At 54.6% G+C, this 26,627-nt stretch overlaps 1 protein-coding gene across 2 annotated transcripts in view; it reads right to left on the bottom strand.

Moving 5' to 3' along the window:
* The window catches only part of VAC14 (VAC14 component of PIKFYVE complex), a 116,960-nt gene that overhangs the window by 42,014 nt on the left and 48,319 nt on the right, over positions 1–26,627 (bottom strand). For both annotated transcript variants that reach the window (XM_002826618.6, XM_054534095.2), the window contains exons 13-14: positions 14,723–14,879; positions 1,834–1,966 (exon numbers count right to left, since the gene is read on the bottom strand). In XM_002826618.6, the coding sequence (XP_002826664.1) occupies positions 1,834–1,966; positions 14,723–14,879 (290 nt within the window). The remainder of the gene's footprint in view (positions 1–1,833; positions 1,967–14,722; positions 14,880–26,627) is intronic.

Raw genomic sequence — 26,627 nt, 5'->3', positions numbered from 1 at the left:
CCGACCATTACAGTCTGGAACACTTAGAGTTCAGCCTCAGACCCCTTCCCTCTCACTCCATCTCTTCTTACTCCCTAAGAATGAAAGCTCCACAAGTGCAGAACCATCTAGAATGGTCCCTTGCACAGAGTTAGTGTTCAGTAAACATCTGCTGAATGAACGAATGAATGAATGAATGAATGACTATGCCATCAATTTCGAGATTGTATCTTGGGCCTCGGTACCCCCCTGGAGAGCCTGGTACAGCAAACTACTTCTTCAACACCTTCCTTCTGATGTCCCCAAAGTAATTCAAACTCAAACATGCACCCCCTCCTCACTCCCTGCCACTCTTCTGGGGCTCCCACCTCGGGGACTGGCATCACCATCCACCCAGCTGCCCAAATCAGAGGCCTGGACACCCTGACACTCCCAGCTCCCTCTCCCCTCACTCTCTCCACATCAGTCACCAGACAAATCTACATCCTACTCAGTCTCGAATCCTCATTCTCGAATCCAGCTGCAGCTTCCCATCCCTCTCACAAGCTGCCACAGTCTCTGCTTGGACAACAGCCTCCCAGCTGGCTCCACCTCAGCCCCTCCAACCCATTCGCTCCAGCAAGTTGTCTTTCAAGCCAGAAATCCAGTCCCATTGATCCCCTGCTCAAGCCCTGTCAGTGCTTCCGTGCTGACCCCTGAGTAAGGTCTCTGATCCTCAATGTGGCCCACAGGCTGAACCTGCTTATTAGTTTACAGCAAGATGAGCTCCCCAGGCTCTTTCCTGCCTTGAAGCCCCATACAGCCTGGGCCCCTGCCAGGACTCCGTCAACTCCCGACCCCCAGACCATGGTACTCGGTAGTCTACTCAGTCCCCAAGCACCCGAGACCACTTTAATAACCCCGTCAGCCCAGGGGTTCCGATTTCACTCATCAGAGGGAGGCCCAGGCTTTTTTTTTTTTTTTTTTTTTTGAGACAGAGTCTTGCTCTTTCGCCCAGGCTGGAGTGCAGTGGTGTGATCTCGGCTCACTGCAACGTCCACCTCCCGGGTTCAGGCGATTTGTATGTCTCAGCCTCTTGATAGCTGGGATTACAGGCATGTACCACCACACCTGGCTAATTTTGTATAAGGCATCTTTTTTTAAGGCCTCTGCAGTGATCTAACATGCAGGGCTGAGAACCACGGCTGGACAGCACCTAGGGCCATACGGACTACTCGAGAAATCTCCTCCACCTGGCTTTGGTGTAGAAGCTGGAGGAATTTGTGCCCTGTTCTAGCTTTCACCAGGCTCAGGGTGGCACTGGGCCACTCTTCTGCTACTTCTTGGAGCTGAGTTGGAGGCAAAAGACCAGCCCCAGCCATGCTGCTGGTGATGACAGTTCTAGATGCCTCTAGCCTCTGGGGCTGGTGCCCTGGCACCATCCTGGGCTGGGCTCACATGACTCAGGAGCCTGGCTCCACCAAGCCTGGCTAAATCCCGCACTGGGGGCTGGGCCTGGAGCACAGCCCCATGTCCCACGCCATCTGGCTCACCTCCTTTCCTCTCTAAAAGCCTGACAATGGCATTGAATAAGAGGCTATTCCACCTCAGGGGAAGATAGTAACTCAGGAAGCAAAAAATGAATTCAGTTTTGTGGAAAAACATCAGCACTGACCTGTCTGTTTCATGTCAGAGGCATCAGCAACCAGTATGAAGGGGCAACCTTCTTCATTTCTCTTAAGAACAGATCCAAAGGTCAAGAAAAGGAGGAGAGAGAAGGGAAAGAGAAGGTGGCTGCTTTGACACTTGAATGGCGTGAAAGTGAAAAGCCGGGGCTGTAGGAGGAAGAGGAGAAAGCACGCCGCCAAGGCTGACCTGATGATGAAAGGGCCTCTGACCTCCAGGAGCTTCCGTTCGCTGCTGAATCTCTTGAGAAGGTTGATCATGAACTTATAAAAGTAGGAATTCATGGTGGGAGTGGAAGGAGAACATTCTAAGCCTTTGGTACCTGTAGAGAAAGAGAGAGAGCCAGCATTTATTCTGATTATGTGTCCACAGGGTGATGAGATCCACACAGAATATAAACAACTATAAATGCCAAAAAGATGTGTGTAGGGGGTGTTATAACAAGATGAGGGAAAATCTCTAATCAAGAGCCATGGAGCAACAGAGAAAAAGGCAAGTCTGAGCAAGCAAATACAACTTGGCTTACTGCAAAAATGCCCATTAGTTAAAGTCCTACTCGTAACTTGAAAAAAAAAAAAAATCCCATTACTGTCCACCCTTTCATCCAAGCCTAAACCACTTAGTGAACATCTCATGTGTATAAGACCCTGCTAGGTGCTATGAATTTTTTTAAAAAACAAACTCTACTCATTACCCCAGTAAATGAAATATACTCGAGATCTATTTGGGCCATTAAGGACAAACAAGAAGTCAAAGAGAAGAAACGGGTAAGGTACTTGTGTCAGTGAGTCAAGTCATTGTGGCTCCATGGTCAACAAAACTGATGGACCCACAAGAGGCAAAAGCCAAGCTCCTTTCCTAACATTACCTGAGGAAAAGAAATGATGCGCACACCACTCGATTACAGACAGCAGACACTGACAAATGTTACAAAGTGTTTTAAGCTTTACTTTTGAAATCAAAAGCTCTTTCTTCCTCATCCTCAGGCAAAGATGCTCTTTTAGGATAGAACTCTGAAAACTTTCAAAGCCTGAGGTGACTTTCTAACCAGGAGCACAAATGTCTCTGACGTGTGTCCCAGCTAGAAAACACATTGAGGTACAGATACCACCATCCCTTCCAGCCCTCCCTTGCACACATGCCCCTTGGTAAAGTACCCAGCACCAAGGAGACAAGGGAAGGGCTGATGGAATACTTGGATGGTCTGGGGTAGCGTATCTGTATGCCCGGTGGTATCTTCCCTGGACATCCCTTCTAATATATGCCAACCTCCACAGCTCTGTGAAAGGAGTTACCAAGGGATGGAAGGAATCCTCACTCACTCTCACTCTGCCCGAGGCAGGAATTTTTTTTTTTTTTTTTTTTTTTTTTTTAAGACTGAGTCTTGCTTTGTTGCCCAGGCTGGAGTGCAGTGGTGTGATCTTGGCTCACTGCAACCTCTGCCTCCTGGGTTCAAGCTATCCTCTTGTCCCAGCCTCTTAAGTGCCGAGATTACAGGCATGCGCCACCACGCCCAGCTAATTTTTGTATTTTTTTTTTTTAGTAGAGGCGTGGTTTCACCATGTTGGCCAAGCTGGTCTTGAACTCCTGACCTCAGGTGATCCACCCACCTTGGCCTCCCAAAGTGCTGGGATTACAGGTATGAGCCACCACACCCGGCCCGAGGCAGGACATCTTTAAAAAGAAAACAGCTTTATTGAGATATGATCCATATACCATAAGGTTAATCCTTCTAAAGTGTGCAATTCAGTAGTTTTCAGGACATTCACAAAGTTCTGCAGCCATCACCACTAATTTCAGAACATTTTTATCAACTCCCAAAAGAAACCCCATACTGATTAGCAGTCATTCACCATTCTCACTTCCATGGCCCCTAGCGATCACTCATCTACCTTCTGTCTCTATGGATTTGCCTATTCTGGGTGTTTCCTAGAAATAGAACTAAGCAGTAGGTGGCTTCTTTCACTCAGCACGTTTTCAAGGTTCATCTATGTTGTAGTATGTTTCAGTTCTGTATTCATTTTTAGGGTTGAATAATATTCTACTTTATATTCCAAAATATGGAATGTGGCTATTCCATATTTTGTTTGTCCATTCATCAGCTGATATTTTCTCCTATTCTGTTGATTTTTTTTTTTTTGAGACAGGGTGATACTATAGTTTGATTATTTGTCCCCACCCAAATCTCATGTTGAAATTTAATTCCCAGCGTTGGAAGTGGGGCCTGGTGGGAGGTTACTAGATGATGGGGGTGGATTTCTCATGAATGGGTTAGCACTATCCCCTTAGTGTTATCTTTGAGACAGCAAGTTCTCCTGAGATCTGACTGTTTAAAAGTGTGGGGCACCTTCCTCTCACTCTCTTGGTCCTGCTTTGGCCTCCTCTGCCTGCTGCCCCTTTGCCTTCCACTATGATTGTAAACTTCCTGAGGCCTCCTTGGAAACCAAGCAGATGCTAACACCATGCTTTCCATAAAGCCTGCAGAACTGTAAGCGAATTAAATCTCTTTATAAATTACCTACTCTCAGGTTTTCTTTTTCTTTTTTTTTTTTTTGAGAGAGTCTTGCTTTGTCTCCCAGGCTGGAGTGCAATGGCACGGTCTTGGCTCACTGCAACCTCCGCCTCCTGGGTTCAAGCAATTCTCCTGCCTCAGCCTCCCGAGTAGCTGGGACTACAGGTGTGTGCCACCATACCTGACTAATTTTTTCTATTTTTAGTAGAGGTGGGGTTTCGCCATGTTAGCCAGGATGGTCTCGATCTCCTGATCTCATGATCTGCCTGCCTTGGCCTCCCAAAGTGCTGGGATTACAAGTGTGAGCCACTGCGCCCAGCCATGTATTTTTTTATAGTAATGCAAGAACAGCCTAATAAACAGGGTCTTGCTCTGTTGCCCAGGCTGTAGTGCACTGAAGTGATTACAGTTCGCTGCAGCCTCAAACTCCTGGGCTCAAGCAATCCTCCCGCCTCAGCCTCCCAAGTATCTAGGACTACAGGCGTGTGCCATCACACCCAGCTAAATTTTTTCTTTGAGATGGGGTCTCCCTATGTTGCCCAGGCTAGTCTCAAACTCCTGGGCCCAAGTGACCCTCCTGCCTTGGCCTCCCAAAGTGTTGGGATTATAGGTATTAGCCACTGTGCCCAGCCTCTTTTTATTAAAAAAATTTTTTTGAAGCACAAAATTTTTAACTCTGATTAAGCCCAATGTGTCTATTTTTTCTTTGGTTGCTTGTGCCTTTGGTGTCATAGCTATGAAATTATTACCTAATCTAAGGTCATAAAGATTTGCTGATATATTTTAGGTCTCTGGTCTATTTTGAGTTACTTTTTATATACACTGTGAGGAAAGGGTCTAAATCCTTTTGCATATGGATATCTAATTGTTCCAGTATAACATGATATCTTAATAGCCAATTCATAGCTACCATTTATTGAGCATCTACTATGTGCCTGGCCTGCCTAAACCCTTCACACATAGTATCTAACACCCTAAAAACCAACCAACAAAGAAACAAACAAACAAAAAAACACTTGAAAAATATGCACCATTCCCATTCCCATCATATACACAGAGGAGCTGTGAATTTGGGTAAGGATTATCCAAAGTCACATAGCTGGTGAGTGCTAGAGTTGCTGACCCAGGCAGCTGGTCTTCAGAGCCCATGTTCTTTGCAGCTCTGCCAGGCTGCCTGTCTCTTGGGCACTAATGTTCGGACATGTTTGGGGCTCACAGATTAGGAGGTGGTGCCTTGCTAGGCAGGAAGGCAGAAGATGGCATAAAGACAGAAATCCAGGTCCTGCCAAACTGAGACTAAGGATGCGGGAAATGACGCTGTGAAGAGCTATGGAGACAGCACCTGGCCGCAGCTCTCTGGAAACCCAGGGAGGACACTGGGGGATGCAGAGTGGCCAACAGAGGCATCTGGGGCCGTCGTTTTCCAGGCTGGCCCCTTTCTGGTCCAGAAGTTGTGTGGGAGCCATCACTTTCTCCCTGGACCAGGGAGGAAATGGCCAGGCAGAAGCACAAGATAGGCAGGATGTGGAGGATCTGGGAACCAAACTTGGCCAGAAGCATCAGATGTTCCCAGAAGCATCAGCCCAAAGCACAAAACAAGAATGTGCAGAACCATCCAGAGTATTCCAAGTGAATCTCACGGAGGCGTCTGGACAGACTGACTGTATTTGATGCCAGTGGGCAGGAAGCAGCAGCAAGACTCTCCTCCCAGGAGCTCCGTCTTTTTTGCTGAGCTCAGACTTCCTGTATGTCCTCTCATGGTCCTTCCGGGGAGATGGTTGGGTCTAGAAAAGGCGTTTTTCTGTTCTGTTTTTCCCAGCTGTGAATCACTCTATAAGGGATTCCTCACCAAGAGCCACACCTCCAAACTGTAGCATCCTCAATCCCAAGAACCTCCTAGACAGCTCGCGTTAGCGGCGTGAAGGAGCCCTGAGTGAGGCCAGTTCAAGGAAAGGCCTCATTCCACTTCTTGTTTGGATTGCATTGTTCTGGGTCCCTGCCTGAATCAGCCTGGCTCGGGAGGTCCTGAGTGACTCTGGAACGACAAACAGTCTCTGCTCCCTGGCCCAAAGGGGCTGTTTGCAGAATCAAGTGTCACATTCTTATAGATTGAGTTACCCCAGGCCCAGCTGGGGCTGATCTCTAAAGAGGTGGCTGCAGAGACAGCTGTTGAGACAGCCCTGCCTCACTGTTCCTGCCCTCAGGAGATGAATTTGGTAGGCCGTGGTGGCCTGGCTGGAGGGCACTGGCTTCATGCTGCCCACAATGGAGGCACCCAGTTCACTGCAAGCTTCTCCCAGCTGCTTGTTTGGAGTGGGGAGAGGTGCGGGGCCATTCCAGCCTCACAGGGGCAGTAGGTAGCACTGAGCATGGTGTTTAAGCCTCAGTGTCCTCATCTGTAAAGTGAGTGCAGTAGGAGCCCCTATTAAATGAGATAAAAACATGTAATGTGCTGGGTCTGGAGTCTGCCGCACAGTCTGCACTCAATAAATGTGGGCTCCTTTTTATTAGCAAGTGTCCCATAGCACAGACCACTGCGCAGGGCAGACCGTTCTCATTCTGAGTCTCAGAATGGATGTCTGGGGGCTGGTCTGAAATGGCTGAGTGGGGAGATTTCATTTCTGGCACAAATTCTCAGTGCTCTGTCAGGATGCTCTGAGGAAGAAGGGGGGCCACCTGTGACCCCCACACATCTGGGGAGGGAGATCAGCCCATCTCTCCACTGACAGTCTGGCCAAAGATGGCAGAAGAGAAGGCCTGGTCTGCTCTGGACACAACTCTGGTCTCCTTAGCCACAGCCCCCAGTGTGGACCCAAAATGGACTCTCAATATCCAGGCTGCCCCTTGGACCCTGGAGCTGAGGCCCTTCATGGAAGGGAGGAGGAGGGCAGTGTCACAGCTGCGAGAAGACACAGCAAGCGATTCACATCCTCAGCTGAGTGCAGCTCAGTCCTCACAGTGCTCCCACGGCTTAAAGACTTTCTGCCCTCCCCAAGACAGGGTTGGGAGCCTTGGGAGGGGCTGCATTGAGACCACAGGTTTGAGCAGGGCAATCTTTTCCCAGCATGGGAGGTGGGAAAGGGGCCAGACTTGAGGAGGCAGGGAGGGCAGGCTGGACAGGGATGGGAAAGGCCTCAGTGCTCAGCCGGACAGGGTGGGGGCTGCTCGCTCTTTCCCAGCCTCAGTGGCCCCCATCGCCCCCAGCCACTCTGTTGATCTGAGCTGCCCTTTGGCTTGAGATGCTCTCTGAGGCAGGGCTGCAGGCTCAGGAGGAGGGGATGGGTGGAGAGAGAACAAGCTCGCCCCGGGAGGGTGACTACAGGAGCAATGGGCCCCTCAGGTACACTGATTTCCACCTCACTGCTGCCTGCTCTTCCGCCCACGTCCGGCTCTGGCTCACCTGCTCTTGTAAGCAGGGTCCTGGGCTGGGTGCTGCAGGCGCATGAGGAAAATGGGAGCTGGGACAGGGCAGCTCAGGGCATGCCCTCCAACACTGTGCTCCGAGGACCTCAGCGGTTTTACTCAGGGGCGCCACTGAGGCACAGCCCCCTGGAGATGGCGGGCAGCTGCTACAGCGGGGGGCGAGGGAGAGTGGGGCCCACAACCTGGCTGTGTGTCTTGGGAGACAGGCTCTCTGTGAGGGGCCCAGGAGAGTGGGATTTCCATTCCCCAATCCTGCAGAGGGCAGGAGCATGAGGGAGAGCGCCATCCCTCAGCCGAAGGCCGCTGTGCCTTGCATTTCTGGTTTGGGCAAGTGAGGAGACTGCCAGGCCCTGGCAGGAAGTGCACATGACTGGCGGCTGGCTAGGGGCACAGAGATGCACTCCACACAGAAACCCAGGCTGGCGGGGTGGGCAGCCGGGGAGCCAGCCCTGCAGATGTTACTAAGTGAAACCTGATGTGGTGACATGAGAATCCACAGAACGTCTCACAAACAACCTGCCCCGGGATGTTTTGGATTGAGTTTTGTGGTTATGACGTGAAGGAACCTCACATGTCAGGATAAAAATAACCCTGGCTTCAGTACATAACGTGAGTTACAGTTCAACAGAACCAGATGTGAAAACGTCAGCCACCCAGTTCAGGCCCAGCAGGGTCCCTGCTCCACTCCGGCCTCCCTCCCTGCTGGGGTTGGGGTCCATGTGCCCGGACAGCCCGTTGTGGGCTCAAGATCCGCTGCCTGGAGGATACAAGGGAAGGGCCAGAGGCCACTCAGGGCACCCAGAGTCCAAGGGACCACATCAGATCCAGACCCTGTCGCTGACTAGCAGGGCAGGGGAGGCAGCGCCACCTTCTCCGAGGCCAGCTCCTCTCCTGTGAACCAGGCAGGGCTAAAGAGCATCAAGTTGTGCTTGGCACAGGAAGTGGTCCACAGAAGGGGTGGGTGATGGAGAGGCTGGTATGGAACCAAGAGGACAGGGTGGGGAAGGGTCACTTTCCCCCCAGAATCAAGTGGCTGGGAGAAAGGGAGGCTGAGCAGGGTCTTGGGGGTGTAGAGTCCACAGAACTGGAGGGGGTGCACAGCTACATAGAGAAAAGCCGCCGCAATGGCACCATCTTGGGAATCCACCCAAGGGGCAATCACTTCCTCATCTGTGGACCGGCCTGGGTTGGCAGGACAGGAGCGCCGGAGGCATCAACCATAGCCAGGAGACTTTGCAGCTGCTCAGGTCAGAGCGAGAGAGAAGCTGATGGGATGCAGCAGGGCCCAGCGAGGACTTCCAGCTGATGCGGCAGTGGAGAAGTCACATAGCAGTCTGCCACCGGGAAAGAGCTATTGCTGCAGGGTGAGGGCTGGGGCCAAGGGCAGCGAGGAGAGGGTGTGGAGGAAGGCTCCCAGGGGCAGGGGGGCTGGACTGCTGGGGCTTCCAACTGGACAAGGGAGGGCCTGGCAGCACGGGCATGAGAGGATGCCGTTCTGGGCAGCAGTGCCGGGGGCCTCAGGCTCAGGTGATTGGTGCCCCGCCTTCCATTATTTTAATAAACTCTCAAAAATGGGTACTGACCCTTACTGGGCACCTGGTGCCAGGGATTCCGGGTTAAGTAAACTTGGCCTCTGTGGCCTGCCATGACGCTATTCAAACTGAGCTGATCACACAAATCACTCAGCACTGGGCGACGCTGAGGAGCCTCCGTCTGCACTTTCAGCAGGGGGTCTAAGAGGTCACAGCCAGGAGGGAGCAGATGTGAACTCCACCACCCACCCAGGCAGCCTGAGACAAGCAAGTGGGTTGGAACAGAGGGGCAGGAGAAGCTGGGGTCTCCAGGGAAGCCTCCCAGAGGGGCCCTCTGCACCGGCCTGTAATAACCAGGACACATGCAAAGGCCCCCTTCACATGCAGGGAGCATTTAGCCTAGCCCTTGCCATATGGGAGCTCACAGAGCCCCCAGGCACCCCAGCACCTGGTTTACAGAGAGGGAAGAAGTGGCAGTGAGGTAGGACCCTTGTCCGAGGTCACGGGATGGATGGGCAGAGCAGGGCTGTGAACCTAGATGCCTCTGATCCCAGTGCCCGCGATCCCTAATGCTGCTTCCTGAGGCTGGGAGGGGTGAGTGGGAGGAAGGGGCTTCAAGAGAAACAGGTGCTTTCCTGGGGCTGGTGTGGCTGGAGGAAGCGGTGGCGGGCAGCAAAAGACAAGAGATGAAGCACTGCCGTGGCCTGAGGCCAGGAAGGGGTCTCTGAAGTCACTGTGAAGACAGGAGAGATGCCCCCATCACTGCCAGGTTGTGGCCATGGCCTGGCCCCTCTTCTCCTCCCCTCTGGCCGTGGAAGCTTCCAGTGCTGGCGCAGGTGGGATTCCTGAGTGGGGTGAGGAGTGTGGGCTCTTGGGCCAAGCTCCTGGCCCAAAGAAGTGGGGAATGACACAGTGCTGGCCTCTCAGAGCTGCTGTGAGGAGCCCAGGGGCTCACCCAAAAAACCAGCATGCATGAGTGCTCAGAGCAGGGCAGGGCCTAACGTGACCTCAGCCAGCGCTGGCAGCCATGATGACTGTTGCCGTGATTACTGGGGAAAATGGCTTTCTGGCTTTCTGCTAGAACTTGTTTCTGTCTGGTGACATAAAGATGCTGCTGACATTTGGCTACAATACACTGTCCTGGGCTACAAGGAATGAAACCAAATAAGAACAGGTCATTATTACCCATTTTTAGAGCCAGGGATAAAAACACCTTGGACCACTGAGCCCCGCAAGGTATACTGACATGAACGGTTTTTGTGTTTTATTTTTTCTGAGATGTAATCTCGCTCTGTTGTCCAGGCTAGTGTGCAGTGGCGCGATCTCGGCTCTCTGCAACCTCCACCTGCTGGGTTCAAGTGATTCTCCTGCCTCAGCCTCCCGAGTAGCTGGGATTACAGGCACGCACCACTACGCCCAGCTAAATTTTGTATTTTCAGTAGAGACAGGGTTTCACCATGTTGGCCAGGCTGGTCTCAAACTCCTGACCTCAGGTGATCCATCTGCCTCAGCCTCGCAAAGTGCTGGGATTATAGGAGTGAGCCAACGTGGCTGACGACATGAACAGTTTTATCCCAGCAGCAATGGGCCCTGTGGCAGGCAAAGTCAGGGAAGACTGGGTTTTAGGGGCAAACATCAGTCCTAGGGTGACCTTTGGCCTCAGACTGACACATTGCTGTGCATGGCTAAGGATCCTAAAGGCTGATTGGGTCTCCCCAGGCCTGGCTGCACCCTCTCTGGCAGCATAGATGTCCGGGCCCCGGGAGGAAAGGCATGTCTCTAATAAAGGGCTCATCCCAGAGGCCTCCTCTGTCCTTTGAAGCTTTTTGCACAGGCTCAGGGTACGGCGGGCCCACAGGCCTGTCTGATATCCCTGTCCCCAGAGCCAGCAGGACCTCCGCAGACTCCCCTGAGTGGAGACAGGAAATACAAAAGGAGGAGACACAGGAGACCCCAGGGGTGGGAGACAGGAAAGCGTGGTGTCCTTCAGCCAGCTTCCCTCACAGCTGCCTGCCCAGGCTGCTCCCCATCCTGTTTGCCCCCAGGCCACTCTCTCCCCCATCCTGGGGCTCTGCACAGGTGAGGAATGAGCGAGGCAGGGTGGGAGAAGCCTCTGCCTTCACCACTCTGCGAGGGAGGGAGAGATGTTTATGCTACGCCAAGCGAGAGGAAAATCCCATGTGGGCGACTCTGCCTCGGGGGGCCCTGGGAACCATGGCTGTGGTGCATTTAGGCCAACACGGCAGCTACTCAGGCGTGTGATGGACTCGCTTCTCCACTGCTGCGTGTGATCCGCGCCATTTGGTTCCCTACAGATGCCACTGACTTCACCTTTGCTAGGCTCCCTGCCTCCAAGGCTTTCCAGACAGTCCCTTCCTGCCTTTGGGGCAATCTCCCCTACAGGGACACAGCACTGCTGCCTCCAAGTTCTCCAAGTTCTCAGGGCTGCGCCCTGGAGAGCCAGAGAGGCAGGCAGAATCCAAACAGGAAGAGGGTATGGCTTCACAGCCTTGTCCATGTGCATGGCCAGATGGAAACAGACAGAAAAAGCCCCTTGCATGCCTGAGAAGCAGTCTGGGAAGGAGCAGCTTGCAGAGGGATGAGTGTGCACTTCCTGCATGCCTTTTGACCTCAGCACCACCCCACACATCCTCAGTACCCGGCGCGTGCCCTCCCGGGGCAGCGGAGGTGGGGGTGGGGGGCGGGCAGGGCATGCTCTGGCTCCCCTGGCTGTTCTCTTACTGGTTTAAGCTGACCTTTTAAAATCATGGCCCCATTTGTAAAATCTGATGCCAGCTGTGGACACGCGCATGTGCACACACATGGATCTGCTTGGAGCCTTGAGGCCCACACGTGAGTCTCAGGTTAAGAGCTCCTGGCCCAGAGAGTTGTGGATTCTCCTTCCACAGCCTCCACTGCTCCTTGGCTGTGGATTCTTGAAGCAAAAAGTGTGACTGGCTGCAGGCACTTCCTTGGTGTTCTTTCCAGGATGGAGTTTCTTCCCATCTGGCATGCTTTGCTGTTTTTCTATGAATTCCGAGTGAGTCCCTGGCTGATGTGAGCTAATCTGACAGCCTCGGTGAGTTCGGGCAAGAGTCTCTACTGCCATAGCCTCGTTCATGGCCCGCCTATCTTGGCATGGCCAGAAGCTGGGGTTCAGAGTGCCCTGCCATATAGTGCCCCCGGCCCTGGTGCCCAAGCAGCGCAAAGGGCTTGATGCTGCAGGGCCCACCAGGGACCCCCTGGGGCAGGTTCTGCTCCCCCAGGGCACACATCCTACTCCCTCCAGCCTAGGCTGCCCTCGGCAGTCTCCTGGTCCTCCTTCCATGAGCAGGAGCCTAAATCACAGTCATCAGCTTCTCTGTGCCCGGGAGGAAGAGATAAAACATAGGGAAGACAGGTCACAGAGGGCCTGGGAGGCCTGGGTATCCTGGCCCTGTCACAAGGCTGTGCTACCTTCAAGTTCTCTGCCGCTGCCACTGTGAGGAGGAGAGAAGAGGCTGTGGCGCCTGCTTCCTGGGGAGGGAGAGCCGAGGGCGCACCCCCAGGGATCCTCTGCCCAGGCCTCCTCCCTGCAGGATGCCTCCCCTTGGCTGCTGCCCGTCTTCTGGTCAGTTCTTGCTGCTCCTCCCCACCCGACCCTCCCTTCCTAAGGAAGAGATATCCTTTCCTCTCTTCCTTTCCTACCCCCTTTGCTGGGCCCCCTCTGGCATTCCTGCCATCTCCACCTCTGGCATTCCTGCCATCTGTCCCAAGGACTTAAGGTTGGCCCCCATGTGCTGACTTGGGGACACAGGATGGAGAATGGACTCGTTTGCTGAGGGACAGAGGGTGGGAGTCCCAGCAGGGGTCCCAGGGTCAGGATGTGGGAACCACTTCCCCGACCACGGCCACTGACTGCCTAGAACTGGGCTCCTGGGCAAGGCCCCACATGGGCCTTCCATGACTTGACCTGGTATGTCCTGGGGCACACAGGCAGGCCTGCAGGTCTCTGGCCGCCCCTTGAACTTCTCAGGCACTGGGCCTAGTCTTAGGGCCAAAAAGGGCTGGGGCGCCTCCCACTGAGGCCAAGGAAGTACTCTCAGGCTGGGACCAGCCCGGCTGGGCTGTGGCGGGAGGCTGAGGCTGCAAGGCCCCTAAACCTTTATGACACATGAGGCTGCATCAAAGTGAGAGGTGAAGGCAGCTGGACTTCCTCGGTCAAGTGGGGACTTGGAGAACTTTTCTGTCTACCTAGAGGACTGCAAACACACCAATCAGTGCTCTGCGTCTAGCTAAAGGATTGTAAATGCACCAATCAGCACTCTGTAAAAACACACCAATCAGCACTGTGTGTCTAAAGGATTGTAAACACACCAATCAGCACTCTGTGTCTAGCTAAAGGATTGTAAACGCACCAATCAGCACGCTATAAAAATGCACCAATCAGCACTCTGCGTCTAGCTAAAGGATTGTAAACGTACCAATCAGTACTCTGTAAAATGGACTAATCAGCACTCTGTAAAATGGACCAATCAGCAGGATGTGAGCAGGGCCAAATAAGGGAATAAAAGCTGGCCACCTGAGCCAGCAGTGGCAACCCTCTCGGGTCCCCTTCCACGCTGTGGAAGCTTTGTTCTTTTGTTCTTCACAATAAATCTTGCTGCTGCTCACTCTTTGAGTCCGCACCACCTTTAAGAGCTGTAATACTTGCCGCAAAGATCCGTGGCTTCATTCGGCAAGACCACGAACCCACCAGAAGGAAGAAACTCCGGACACATCTGAACCTCTGAAGGAACAAACTCCGGACACACCATCTTTAAGAGCTGTAACACTCACTGTGAAGGTCCGTGGCTTCACTCTTGAAGTCAGCGAGACCAAGAACCCACCGGAAGGAATAAATTCCGGACACAAAAGCATGGGCCGACTAGGAGCCCAGCGTGGATGTCCAGAGGGGCGCAATGGACAGAGACCCCCATGGAGACACCTGAGATTCACCGGGAACTTTACTACCAAACGTGTCCTCAGGCATTTTCCAGGACTGCATCGCCAGAGGGAAGTGGCGTCTGCCGAGGCCTAGGGAGAATAGCTGGCCTGCCGTCTGGAAGGGACTGAGGTGCGAGCGCTGGGGGTGCTACAGCCACCTTTACTTCCAAGGACTGCCCAGAAACAGCCTGTGTGAATGATGCCGTCTCCTGCCTGGGCTGCCTGCCATGTGGAGTGCTATTTTTAGCTTCTCAGAGAGGAAGGGAATGGCCACCTAGTCTTCCACCTGTGAGACCCCCAAGACCGAAGCCCCTGGATTCCAGACTGGAGAGGTGCTGCCTAGGCAGAGAGACCAGCAGCCGACCCAGATGGTTTTATGTTTAGCCAATGGCTCAAAGGCATCAAAGGTGCAGGGAGATGCAGAGCAAGTCCTATGAGGGTCTCTGGAGGCTGCTAGAGGACGAGGGCTGCCTGCCTCTGGGCAGTCTTGAGGTGGGAGATCGCCAGTAGCAACCCACAGACCCCTCACACCCTGGCAGAGCTCCAGAGCTCCTGAGCAACAACCCAAAGGACTGCCGTGGTCCAGCCTAAGACCCGGCACTGGCACTAAGGCCCCTGAGGCCAGAACCTTCAGAAGAAGACTTACCGGAGGTGTTCAATAGGCCGGCTCTGCCAGGGGTGGGCACCTGGAGCTCTGAGTGGCTGGCCCGGAGGTCAGGGCCATCAAGGGGGCCTGGGTCATCCGTCTGGCCTGCGGGGGAGGAAGCGATTTCTGCCAGCACCTCCAGGTCCTTCAGGATCACCTGGGGAGAGAAGCGGGGCAGGAGGGATGAGCTCTCCGCTGAGAGCTGTGCTGACCTGGGCAGAGGTGTGGTTTGGTGGCACAGAGCCACCTGCAGGGGTGGGAGGGGTCTGCAGATGACAGCAGGCTGGGAAGAGCCACTAAGGCCACAGCTGGGGCATGCTCAGAAAAGTGAAACAAAGGATCCAGATTGAAGGGAACACAGACTGCAGTGAATGGGGCCTCTGGAGGAAGGAAACTGGAATCTGAGGTTCGGCGAGTCAGCTTCCCCATGATCCCTCTCCTCTCGGGTCCCTTGAACAGGGCTCTGAGGGTCCCCAGGAGTCCCAGGACTCAGGAAGCAGGGTGTTGTCTGCACAGTGTGCATTTCAAGGCCCACAGGCTGTGCAAGGCTCCCAAAGTGCCCTCCAGGCCATGTTCTACTGTGTGCGGTAGCCACGGCCCCACCCACCATTGGGCCACAGAACAGCTGCTTCTGCAGAGGTGACACCAGGCCACTGCAGACCCTAAAGGGCCCTCCACATTTGGCGTGCTACTCTGGTCTCCAAGGTAAAGGACTTGCTAATGTCCAGACATGTCAGGTGGTCCTCGGTGGCTCTAAAGTGTCCCTGCACAGATTTGGGTGGGGTGAGGCCCCAGCCTGACCACCTGCCTGCTGAGTTCTTCCGAGACAGAGGCAGAGTGGGGCGTGGGACCAGTGCTGAGTGTGAGCGCAGGTCAGCGCTGTGTCACAATGTCCCCAGTGCTGCTCTACAGCCCCCGTAGAAGCTGCCTCTCCTCGCCCAGCACCCATCTTTGCCTGGCACCAAGAGCCAGCAGGGCGGCAAAGTCCAGCCCACCACTCTGCTGCAATGGGCAATAGGGAGAGGGGCCACGGACCTGCCCTGCTGGGAGAGGCGTGTGTGTGTGTGTGTGTGTGTGTGTGTGTGTGTGCATGCACCTGCCCCAGGGGCTGCTGAGGCTTCCTGGCCACCTTCTGCTGGCTGTGTTCATCCTGCAGGGAACTCCTCACACTGCAGGTGGTCGCCTGCTCTTTCTGCCCCTCACTCTTCTCTTGCTCTGGGCTAGGGACTATGCCTTTCCCCACAAAAGGTGTATCTCCAGGACTGACCCTGCGCCCAGCAGATGCCCAACAAACATCAGTTGAATGGGTGGTTGCCTGTGCCTCTTCCTGGGCTACTCTGAGCCCAGGAGAAGAATAACGACGGCAACCGGGGCTTCAGCCCTGGACTAGGAGAAGTGGGACAGAGCCTGATGGGCAGGGCCACGTGGGCCAGGACTGACCAGGTGGCTGGAATATGGGAATACAAGATAAGGTTAGCACTGTAGGGCTCCTACTGAGGGATTAAAATGTTCTGGAATTAGACGGGGGTAATGGTTGCAAAAACCTTGTGAGTATATTAAAAGCCAGTGAATTCTATGCTTCAAAAGGGCAAATTTTATCTCGAAAATAAACAAAAAAGATAAGGCCTACCCCCTCGAAAGCCATTCCTGTCAATGCAAACACAGTGCCAGTGACTCCCCCACACTGCCCAGTTGTCACTTCTCCTCCTGGTTTCTCTAGGCCAGCCCTGGCACACCTGGCCGGGAACCCCTTTGCTTGCTCACCCATTCCCGCCCCCTCAGTCTTCAAACAGTGTCACGTGTTGGCACGCAATCTCCCAGCCTCATCCAGGCAGGAGCTGGCACTCGCTCACACAGATTCACTCTCACAGACTCCCCTCCTACTGTCCAATTCTGTCTTTCCCTTCATCCCTCTCCCACTCATGGAGACTGGGATGTCTGTGGGCCCCTGGGACCCTGCTCTGTGCCAGCGGCTGCGTTGGGTTCTGGGGCTGTACAGCCACCCCTGCCCGTGGCCTGGCACACAGAGTGGAGAGCTGATGAATCCACGTGGCTGAGACACATGGCTGCCACACAGCCCAGTCATATGGCAGGAGCAAGGGGTACCCCTGCACCCAGGCCAGGAGCCGGGGAGCCCTGGGTGGGTCTCAGCCTAGAAGCAGGGAGGGCCGAGGCCTCTGCTCCCACTGAAGACAGAGCGTCCAGGGATTTTTTGCTTCAGCCACAGAAGAAAGACACAGGGCGGAGGGCAGGATGGGGAAGTGGCACAGCAATGAATGACGCCGCAGTCCTGCCCGATTCAGTCCCTGCACACCTGCCACGGCAGGATGTACAAAGGTCATGCACACCAATGCTTGCTGGATTGTCCAAGCACGGCCAGGGAGGGGACTCGAGACCAGGAAATGGAGGTGGGGGGAGGGTGGGGGAATGACTCATCCAAAATTAAACAGTGAGGCAAGAGTCAAGCCAACAGCTCCTCAAACAGGTACCCAGAGAGCTGCCATAGGTATACTCCCACTCCTAGGCAGTTACCAAGAGAACCGCAAACGTCTGTGCACGTCAAGCTCATATATAAACGCTCACAGCGGCGTTTTTCCTAATAGCTAGAAAATGCAAATAACCCAAAGGCCCTGCAGTGGAGACAAGAAGAAATGGAACGAGGCACATCCACACCAGGGAATGTTATTTGGTAATAAAAAGAAATGAAGTACCTGCTACACGTGGATGAACCTTGAAAACACCTGCTGAGAAGCCACCCACAAAATCCACACCCTGTATGACGACTCCATTAACAGGCAAATCCACAGAGACAGAGGGTGGATTTGTGGTCGCCAGGGGCGTGGGGAGGGAGGCAGGGGGAGTGACTCCTAACGGGTGCAGAGTACGTACAGGGCTTCTTTCTGGGGTCATGAAAATGTTCTGGAATTAGTACTGATGGTTGTATAATCTTGTGAAAATACTAAAAGTTACTCTATGGTATACTTTCAAAGTATACAATAGAGTCATTTTTATGAATTTTATGGTATGTGAATTATACAAAAAAAAAGGGGCGGGAAAAACCCCAAATCAGCAACCTAATTTCTAACCCATCTGCTCTTGCTCTGCCCACAGCCCAAGGTGGTGGGGTCTCACCCACTCCCTGGGGTCTCTCGCCTGATCCAGGGGAGAGGAGGAGCACAGCGAGGAGACCTGTGTCTCTTTACATCACTTCGCCCCCCACCCCCATGCTGCCCATCCCACCCAGGTCTGTCTGCGCAGGGGGACAGAGGCACACGCCTCTGGGCAGCCAACACTGGTGTCCACGTGTAGCAAGGGAGGAAAGTGAGGAGAAAGTGTGAGCCAGCGGGGCAGCTGGGGCCAGGCCAGCACTCAACAAGATCCCTGTGCCATGCGGACAAACTGATTCATGCTGGGTATCCGGCAGGTACCTATTTCCCTGTCGGAAAAGAGGCCTGGAAAAAGCCACCGAGAGGCCTGGCCTGTGCAAGGTTGTCTCCACCCCTCGAGTGGCTCCAGGGCCAGAGGAGCAGGCAGTCCTCGCTCCCGGCCACAATGAATGCCCTCACTTGTCACCAGTCTCACCTCACATGATACACACAAGGGAACTGAGACTTGGACAGTCACCTGCTCAAGGTAACAGCGAGTCCACCTCAAACCCAGCTCTGGTCCCCAAACCTGAGCCTGCTGATAACACTACACAGGGTGCTGTGGTCAGACAGTCCTGACATCCAATCCTGACCCTGGACCAGTTAACTTCAACCACACAATGCTCCCGCTCCAGACAGCTGCTAAGCAGCTGCTGTGGGCTAGTCCTGTGCTGGGTATAAGAGACACAAGGCCAGACAGGTCAGGCTTTGCCTTCAGTGAGGTCATGGACTCCTGGAGGAGTCAGGCGGTGAGCATTTACTGATAATACAGGGCGGGTGCCAGGGACCCAGTGATGATGCCTCGGGGGGAGCCAGGAGGCTCTGGAAGTAGTTGAGCATGAGTTCGCCAAGAGAGTAAGAAGGGAGAGAATGGCATTCAAAGCATTCTCTTACCTAGCATAAGCCATTCATGGATGCAGAACCACGGGGCACATTCCAGGAAACTAGGCTTTGGGGCCAGCTCCAGAGTGGGGAATGGGGCCAGAGCTGAGGGTATGGCCAGAAATCAGGCCAAAGTGGTAGGCAGGGCCAGATCTTCAAGAGCTCACGACACAAGGCCAGGTGCGGTGGCTCACGCCTGTAATCCCAGCACTTTGGGAGGCCGAGGCAGGCGGCTCACTTGATGTCAGGAGTTCAAGACCAGCCTGGCCAACATGGTGAAACCCCCTCTCTACTAAAAATACAAAAATTAGTTGGGTGTGGTGGTGCGAATCTGTAATCCTAGCTACTCGGGAGGCTGAGGCAGGAGAATCGCTTGAGGAGAGGCTGTAGTGAGCTGAGATCGCACTTTCACTCCGGTCTGGGCAACAGAGTGAGACTGTCTCAAAAACAAAAACAAAACCATGAACCAAAAAAGAGCTCATGACACAGACAAAGAAGTCTGAACTTCATTTTGCAGAGGATGGGAGCCTCAGTTTCCCCATATGCGCAATGGAGATTTGACCTTGCCAGGCTGTTGTGAAGATTCCAAGAGATACTTGATGTGCAAAGCACGAAAAGCAGGCACACAAGAAAGGCTGGCTCACCACTTCCACTCCAAGATTTCTCGTCCCACAGCTGAGCTGTTCCCTGGCCCAGGCTTAGTGACTGAGCATGGACAGCAGTGCCCACACCAAGGGCTTCCGACCCCGCTTTCTCCCCTGCAGAGAATGTGCTTAGCCCACCTCAGTACTACTGCCTCCCACCCCACTGCAGAGCACAGCCAGCAAAGCTGCATATTTTACATTTTCAATTCTCTTATTTTAGAAAGTTTAACACCAAATGGCAAATGAATGCAAATTACACTTCAATTGCACAATTAAAGCCGGAAATGTTGTCTACAGGTTCGTTCAGTAATCCCAGCCACTCCTCTTGTGCTTACATATCATAGGATTTGTCTCTGGTCCCCAGAGGCTGGCAAAAAGCCCACAGCCCTGCCTGGGACGACACTGTGTGTGCTTGTGCGCACAGACACACACACAGCACCCCTCCAGTCCCTTAAATAAAGCAGGACCCCGAGACAGCATCCCCATCCCCATCTTCCTTCAGCCTCCTAGAGGTGAGGAGAAGGGGCCACCCAGATGGATGGCAAGGAATGGCTTGAGGTGTGGCCTGGGGTGTGGGGAGCAGGCTGATACCCGGCTTCTGTGCCTCTCCAGTCTGGCTGCTGCTTCGCTCCCGGTTGCTAGCAAACCTGACTCAGCCCAGGGGGTGACCTTGAGGCTCTGGAGCACCAATCTCGATGCAGACCTTGGCCAGGACTCTGCCTCTGCCTGGGGTGGAAGAGAGGCCCTGGTGAGAGGAAGGCCCTGGGAGGCAAACTCAACAGGGGCCTGGGATCCAGCAACAGAGACTGCGGGGAGCTGCTCTTCCAGCTGCACCTGGCTTTGAGCCTCTGTGCTGGGCCACAGTTTCGGTGCTCTAGCCACCTGCAGACCCTGCAACCCTTGGTGTACAGGTAGAAACCTCCGGGAGGAGAAGGCGATCTCAGTGGCCTGGCTTACTGTGTGCCCCTCTCAGGGCCTGGAGGAAAGGCCCCAGAGCTAAAGACACGCTGCTAGGCCACTCCTGCTTCAGCCTCCAGGAAAAGACCTAGTCCTCCTTCCAGTGAGCAGGCTGGCTGGGCCTGTAGTCCTGGCTCTGACGATGAGAAAAGGCTCAAAGAAAGCAGGAGGAAGCCACACCAATTAGTATGCGCTACACAGCTTTTTTGCAAAATGAATATAAAACACTTGTGCTTTCTTTTTGTGTGAGAGAAAGAAGGGAGGAAAGAGAGGGAGGGAGGGAGGTTATAAGAAAGCAATATTCTACAGGAGCAGGAGCGCCTGCCATTACCATGGTGACAGGCGGGGGTGGGGAAGGCCCATCAGCTGGCCCCTGGTTTCGGAGTGGAGTGAGCTGGCCATCGGTCGAGTGAAAGGGTCAGGGTTGGTGGCACCTGGGTGTGGGCAGCATCTCACAAAGCAGCTCTGAAAGGGGTGCTCAGGGCAAGGGGAGAGGGCTTCTTGCCTTCCACTGTGGTAACTTTACACCAGCAAAGGGCATATTTCAATGTGGGAGGAGGGTGAGTGTCTGGGTGGGGCCACCACAGGCTGTCGCCCCACTGCATTCTAGCAGGTGAAGCCTAGTCTCTCTGGGATGGTGGCTGCTCCTTCTCTTCTCTGATTGGTTCATCCAGGCACTCACTGTCCCAACACCTGGTCCCACACCAGCCCTAGGAGACCTCGGTGAGGAAGGCTCCCAGCTCTCACTCTCCCCAGGGTGCCGCGGCAGCTCCTTTACCATCCTGGGAACAGCTGGGGACTGGACACCAGATTTGCAAGGTCAAGTGTCGAGGCTGGAAGGCTCGTTCTCACCTCCCACCAAGATTCCTGAACATAAAGTCTCAGGGAGAGGCACTCAGTCTCAACTGAATAAATACTTGCTGACCTGCAGCGCTGGACAGGAAGTGGAAGATGGATGGCTCTGAGCAGCTCCTGCCAAGGAGGATGGAAGGAGAGACCGCCCACTTCACTCTACCCACTTATCCTTAAGAAACTTGGTCAAAGGTTCACACAGGCCGTTGGTCAGCTGATGAGGCCCTAGGAGTCAACTGACTCAGCCTTCTAGCTCCTGAAGAGGGAACCCTTCTTGTGTTGACAGGAAATCCCCAAGCTGGGCCCTCTCCAGGCCTGGCCAGGAAGAAGCTGCAAGAATGTTTCCGACGGACACACTTGGTACTGGCGGGGAGAGGTGAATTCAGGCTAAAGGCCTTGGAAGCTGAGGTCTGGCCAGTGCAGGCCACTGCCAAGGGCAATCTGATGCCTCTGCCTGGAGCGGTCAGGTCGCAGGGCCTTGCCTGAAATCTGGGTCAGGTCCAGCTGCTACTTCTTGTGAGGTGGAACTGATGTGAAGTACACAGGCCCCAAGGGCAGGCATTCCTGGAAAACCTTGGGGTCTTCTGCTTCCCTCCAAGCAGGAGCCTGGCCCCTTCCTTTGTGAGGGGTGCAGCCTGGCTGGCCAAGCCTCTTCAGTCCCTGACCACATATGGAATGGCTCTTGCTGCCCTGGTTTAGGGGCATTAGCCAGAGAGCTTACCCTAGGAAGCCGGGCTGCTATACCCAGGAAGGGTCCTCTGGGGGAACCATGGGAAGGACAGTAGGGCTCCCACTGCTGAGAGCATGGAAGAAGGCACTGGCACCAGCTGGCACCGGGGCCACAGGCCTCTGCCCTGGACACGAAGTAAACATGAGCTGCAGAAGGCAGCAATCGGGCCCTGGCCCTGGCCTGGGAAAGGGGTGGCATCCCGAGAAACGCCCTGGTCTGCACGGGGTCACAGCAGCCCTGCCTTCTGCAACAAGGAAGGAAAGCATTGCCTAAAAGAATGCTTAGCTTTGGTGGTGGGAAAGGAGCACTCCTTAGGCCTAGACCTATTTTATTTCCCATTGAGAAAACTACCCTGATAGAAAATGTTTTGTCTTAGTAAAGCAAAAGCAACCTAAAAAAAAAATCATAAATCTTAGTTTGTGTTTCATGACTTTGAACACAAGCCCTGGGGGATGAGGACAGCGTTCTGTGTTTAAACATTTTGCCACCTTTCCTTCAGTGTCCAGCACTGTGCCACATATGCCAGAGGCCAGCGCCTAATGCTGACTGTTAGGTTCCACTGATTAACAGTGACAGCACTATTAGTGCCAGCACTGGGTCTGGCAGCTGAGAACACTCTAACGGCCATCCCTCTTAGGGTAAAGGAGAAAAGAAAGGCCAGCCTCGGGTAAGACACCTTTGAGACCAGATCCCTGACCTCCGTCTTCTCTCCCACCCATTCCAAGGTCTCACCTCCTTCCAGCTGATTCCAGCCATTGCTCACTTGCACCATCCTGGGCCCTGACCCAGAGGGTACATTCTCAGGGTTATAAATTCTCCCCATGAGCTGGGCAGGGAACGGGGTGGTGCCTGCTGCAAAGGGCAGCACGAGAGTGGTGCTCACGCATACCCGCTATGGCTCCGTTACTAGGAGATGAGCCTAGGGGCCACGGCAGCCAGGAGAAGGCTCCTGCCTCCCTCCAGGGCCCCGCTTCATTGTGGTTTACTTGCAAGCTACGCACAGCCCCCGAGCGAAGGATGCAGGCTCTACCCCATAGGCCTTGCTTCCAATCTGCTGTGGGAGGGCCCAATGCAGCAGGACAGGCCCCAGATGTGGGGCATATCCAAGGAGATGAGCTCCTCTTCCAGCCAAACTCCTATTTGTTCACTTTCTCAGAGGACGTTTCTGAGCACCTACTGTGGGCTGAACGGACTGTCCTCACAGAACTCCCAGCCTACGGGCCATGATGGAGAGGGATTAGGGCTAGGAGAGGGTCTGAGTGGACGGGGGGACATAAAGACACAGAGGGAACCTCACCCAGCCTTGATGTGCAGGAGGAGGTTGTGTGTGTGTGTGTGTGTGTGTGTGTGTGACAGACAGACAGACAGATGGACAGATAAACAAGGCTTCATGGAGCATGTAAGTGAGATCTGGCCCAAGTTACTTAACTTCTCCAGTTTCCTCTTACGGAAAAGGGGGAAAACGAGAGAACTTACCCTCACAGGGTTGTCTGATCGTGAAATGAACTAAGATCATTCACAGGGGGCCTAGCGCAGGGTGTGGAACAGAGCAAGCCAGTGTGAAAATGGTGGGTTTCATTAGCAGTGGGCGGACGGTCCCAGTCCTCTACATCTCTGGGTTCACCTGGGCTCACCCAAGCTCCTGCCCAGTCTGTGGGCCTTGTGACTTGCCAACAGGGAGGTGCCTGGGAAATCCAGCTGATTCAGCCTTGGCCATCTCCAGAGGAGGAAAAACCAACACATGACTTGGAAGAAATTTTGGCTTCTGAGGACGCAGGAACGCTAAGTGGGGTGAAAACCGGGGGCCCTGGCTTGGCTGCCTCGCCTAGGGCTGCATGGAGACGGCACCAGGGCTGAGAGCTGGGGGCACATGGCCTATAGTCTCCAAGCAAGATCTCACGCTGGTCTGTATCTGTGCTCCCAACCAGAGATGTGCACCAAACCCACCGGGGAGCATGTGAAAAATACCAGCCCCTGGGCACCCAGGCTCTGCCTGAGGGACAACTGAGGAAGGCCGGGAGTGAGGCCCAAGCAGCTGGATTTTAAAAGCTCCAGGGAATTCTGGTGACAGTCCTGGTTTAGATGGCTCTGCTGTGTGGCTTGAGCTGGGGCTGGATAGTGTGCTCAGTCCTGCAGGCAACTCGCCCTGCAGCTTGGCTCTAGGTGTGAGTGAGAGCGCCCATTCCTGCCTCAGGGAAAGGATGGCTGGGCTGGCTCCCCTTTGTGGGGCTCCTCCTACCGCAGAGGCCCTGCCGCTGGGAGAGCCGCCTCCCTTTCCACCACGCTTCTCAGCCCAACCTCTGCCCTCACCTGGAGCTAGGCAGCACCCTCCTGGCCCCCAATCCACTCACACCAGTTACTGTGCCCAGCTCTGGGTCCTCACTGGTCCATCTGCCCAGGGCAAGGAACGTGGAGAGGTAAATACTCAAACCCTCCTGGTACACAGTCCTGTCTTCCCTGGAAGGAGGCGGCAAGGCTGGCCGCAGTTACTCTGGGTCCCCCTGTGCTCCGGGGTGGCTGCTGTGGGCACTGACACCACAAGGTGGGAATATCTGGAAGAATGAGGGGTGGGCAGAGGCCCTCTCAGCGGGTACAGTTCTGGGACTGTTACCTTGCTGTTCCCCTCTCTTCCCTAGCAACGATTTGCTGCCAAGCCTCATTTTAGAAGACCACAGTCCTCCCTGAATCCCCGGCGGTGGCTGCCGGTACCTCTGCTGGGCCTGGGGCCCAGCTGTCCCTGAGAAGACTCAGGGCTGTGGCTGGAGTCTAGCTATGTTGCTGGCTGGCGGTGGCTCTTCTCCCTGGCCCATGACTCCCTCTTACTTGCTCTCAGAAGCCCCCAAAAGAAGCTGCAGGGACAGCCGCGGGGAGAGGTGACAGAGGGCAGTGTCCCCTGCCCTCGGCAGGGCCCAGGGAGGGTGCCTCAGGAAGAGGGTCCCCGGGCCATCAGTGCCCACTCAGCTCCTCTGCCCTGCAGGCTGGGCTCTTGCAAGAGGAGTCAAGTTCTTTGGGCACCGACACGGTACCCCTCCGTTCTCTGGGCTCAGGTTGTATCTTACTGCGTGATCTGATTTTAAAGATATCTGTGGAATTGAGGTGGGGGTGGAGGGGTGTTTTTGTTTGTTTTGGAGAGTGGATGGAATGAAAATTGGAGGGAAGTGAGCACTGAGGCAAGAATCTGAGGAGGAAAAACAAGTCCCATTCTTAGGGAAGACTGTCCGCTTCTAAGCAGGCAGCATTAGTATTCCAGGGAGTGGAGTCAGGACCACACAGATTCAGGGCTGGAAGGGATCTCAGACCATCCAGTCCAACCCCAGCACTCTGGGAAGAAAACTGAGGTGAGGCAGTGTCGTGTGACCTGCCTGGTCCCGTGGAGAGCTGGGCAGCGTGGGGGCAGAGGCTGGCCCTCCTGATCCGCACCCAGGCGGCTTCCACACCACCTCACAGCAGGCCTGGCCACTGGCCTCAGCCCTTCTGGGAGAAGGTCAGCCAGGTGGAAGATGGGGAGGGCTTCTGGACTGAGCCCTGGAGGGGAGCTGGGGGCCACCAGGTCAGCGAGCAGCCAGGGACAGCCCATGGGGCCTGGGAAGGTGCAGGAGAATGAGGTCAAAGTTAAATGCACAGAGGGAGAAGGTGCATTTAGAACTGAAGGTCAGCCAAGGACAAAAGCCCACTAGGTCAGCGGAGGGCCTGGGCCTGGATAAGGCAGTGCCTCCACCCTGGGCCGGGTCCCTGCTCTGTAGTGAGGTGACACCTTGTGTGGGGTTTTAGATGCTCTGGAATCAGACAGATTTGACTGTCAATTCTGGCTGCTGACAGTGTGACCTTAGGCAAGTGATCCTCCTCACACCTCGGGATAACAGAGATCACTCCTGGACTGCCACGTGGATTCATTCAGACACAGATGCAATGCGCTCAGAACGGGGCACAAGCCCTGCAGACTTCAGCTGGTGCCCTCTCCTCCTCCTAGTCTCCTCCCACTGATACGAGGGGTTGACACATGACCCACCACGGTTCCTAAAGAAAGCTGGAGCAGGGGTGGTGGAGGGGCCGTCATTGGTTCTCTAAGCTGCCCTCAAATGAAGGGGCCTCTACTTTAGTAGAAGCCCCCATTTTGGGGTAGACACTGAGGGATGGCAGTAACAGATCCTCCCTCTGGGGGACGGGAGAGAGCAGCCCCAGCCACCTGGGAACCTAGGGGCACTCTGCTTCCTCCCACCATTCCTCACAGCACAGCTCTGGGGTTTGGGGCTTCCCCCTGGTGGGACCCCAGACCAAAGTCCCTGTCATCAAGAATTAAATCCCTTTAAAGCAGGCAGATGAGCCCTGGGACCCAGCTGGCCGACCCACCTGACCACGGTGACAAGGACTGCTTGGGAAGGATAAGGTAAGGGACTACCTCTGTGGACCGGGTGGCATGAGGCTGGAGAAGGAAAGGGGCACGCTGGGGTGACACACAGGGCTGCTTCTGCCCTGAGGCAGGAAGCCAGGCAGCCTCACCCCAGCTCTGCTCTGGGCTGAGGCTGCAGGCAGGCGTGGCAGCAGCAGTGGCGCTGCCAGCCCAAGTTGGGCCGCTCCTCTGGGCTCCTAGGCAAGCCCCGATCTACTTCTCTTTGTGGCAACTCGGCCTGGCTCCAGTGAGTGCTCTCCTTTCAGATCTGAGAAGCTCCTGAGTTTTTCTGATCCATTTCTCC

This window comes from Pongo abelii, chromosome 18 (genome assembly GCF_028885655.2).
Source record: "Pongo abelii isolate AG06213 chromosome 18, NHGRI_mPonAbe1-v2.0_pri, whole genome shotgun sequence".
In the NCBI taxonomy this organism is placed as follows: Eukaryota; Metazoa; Chordata; class Mammalia; order Primates; family Hominidae; genus Pongo; species Pongo abelii.
This window is presented reverse-complemented; position numbering and strand designations above follow the sequence as displayed.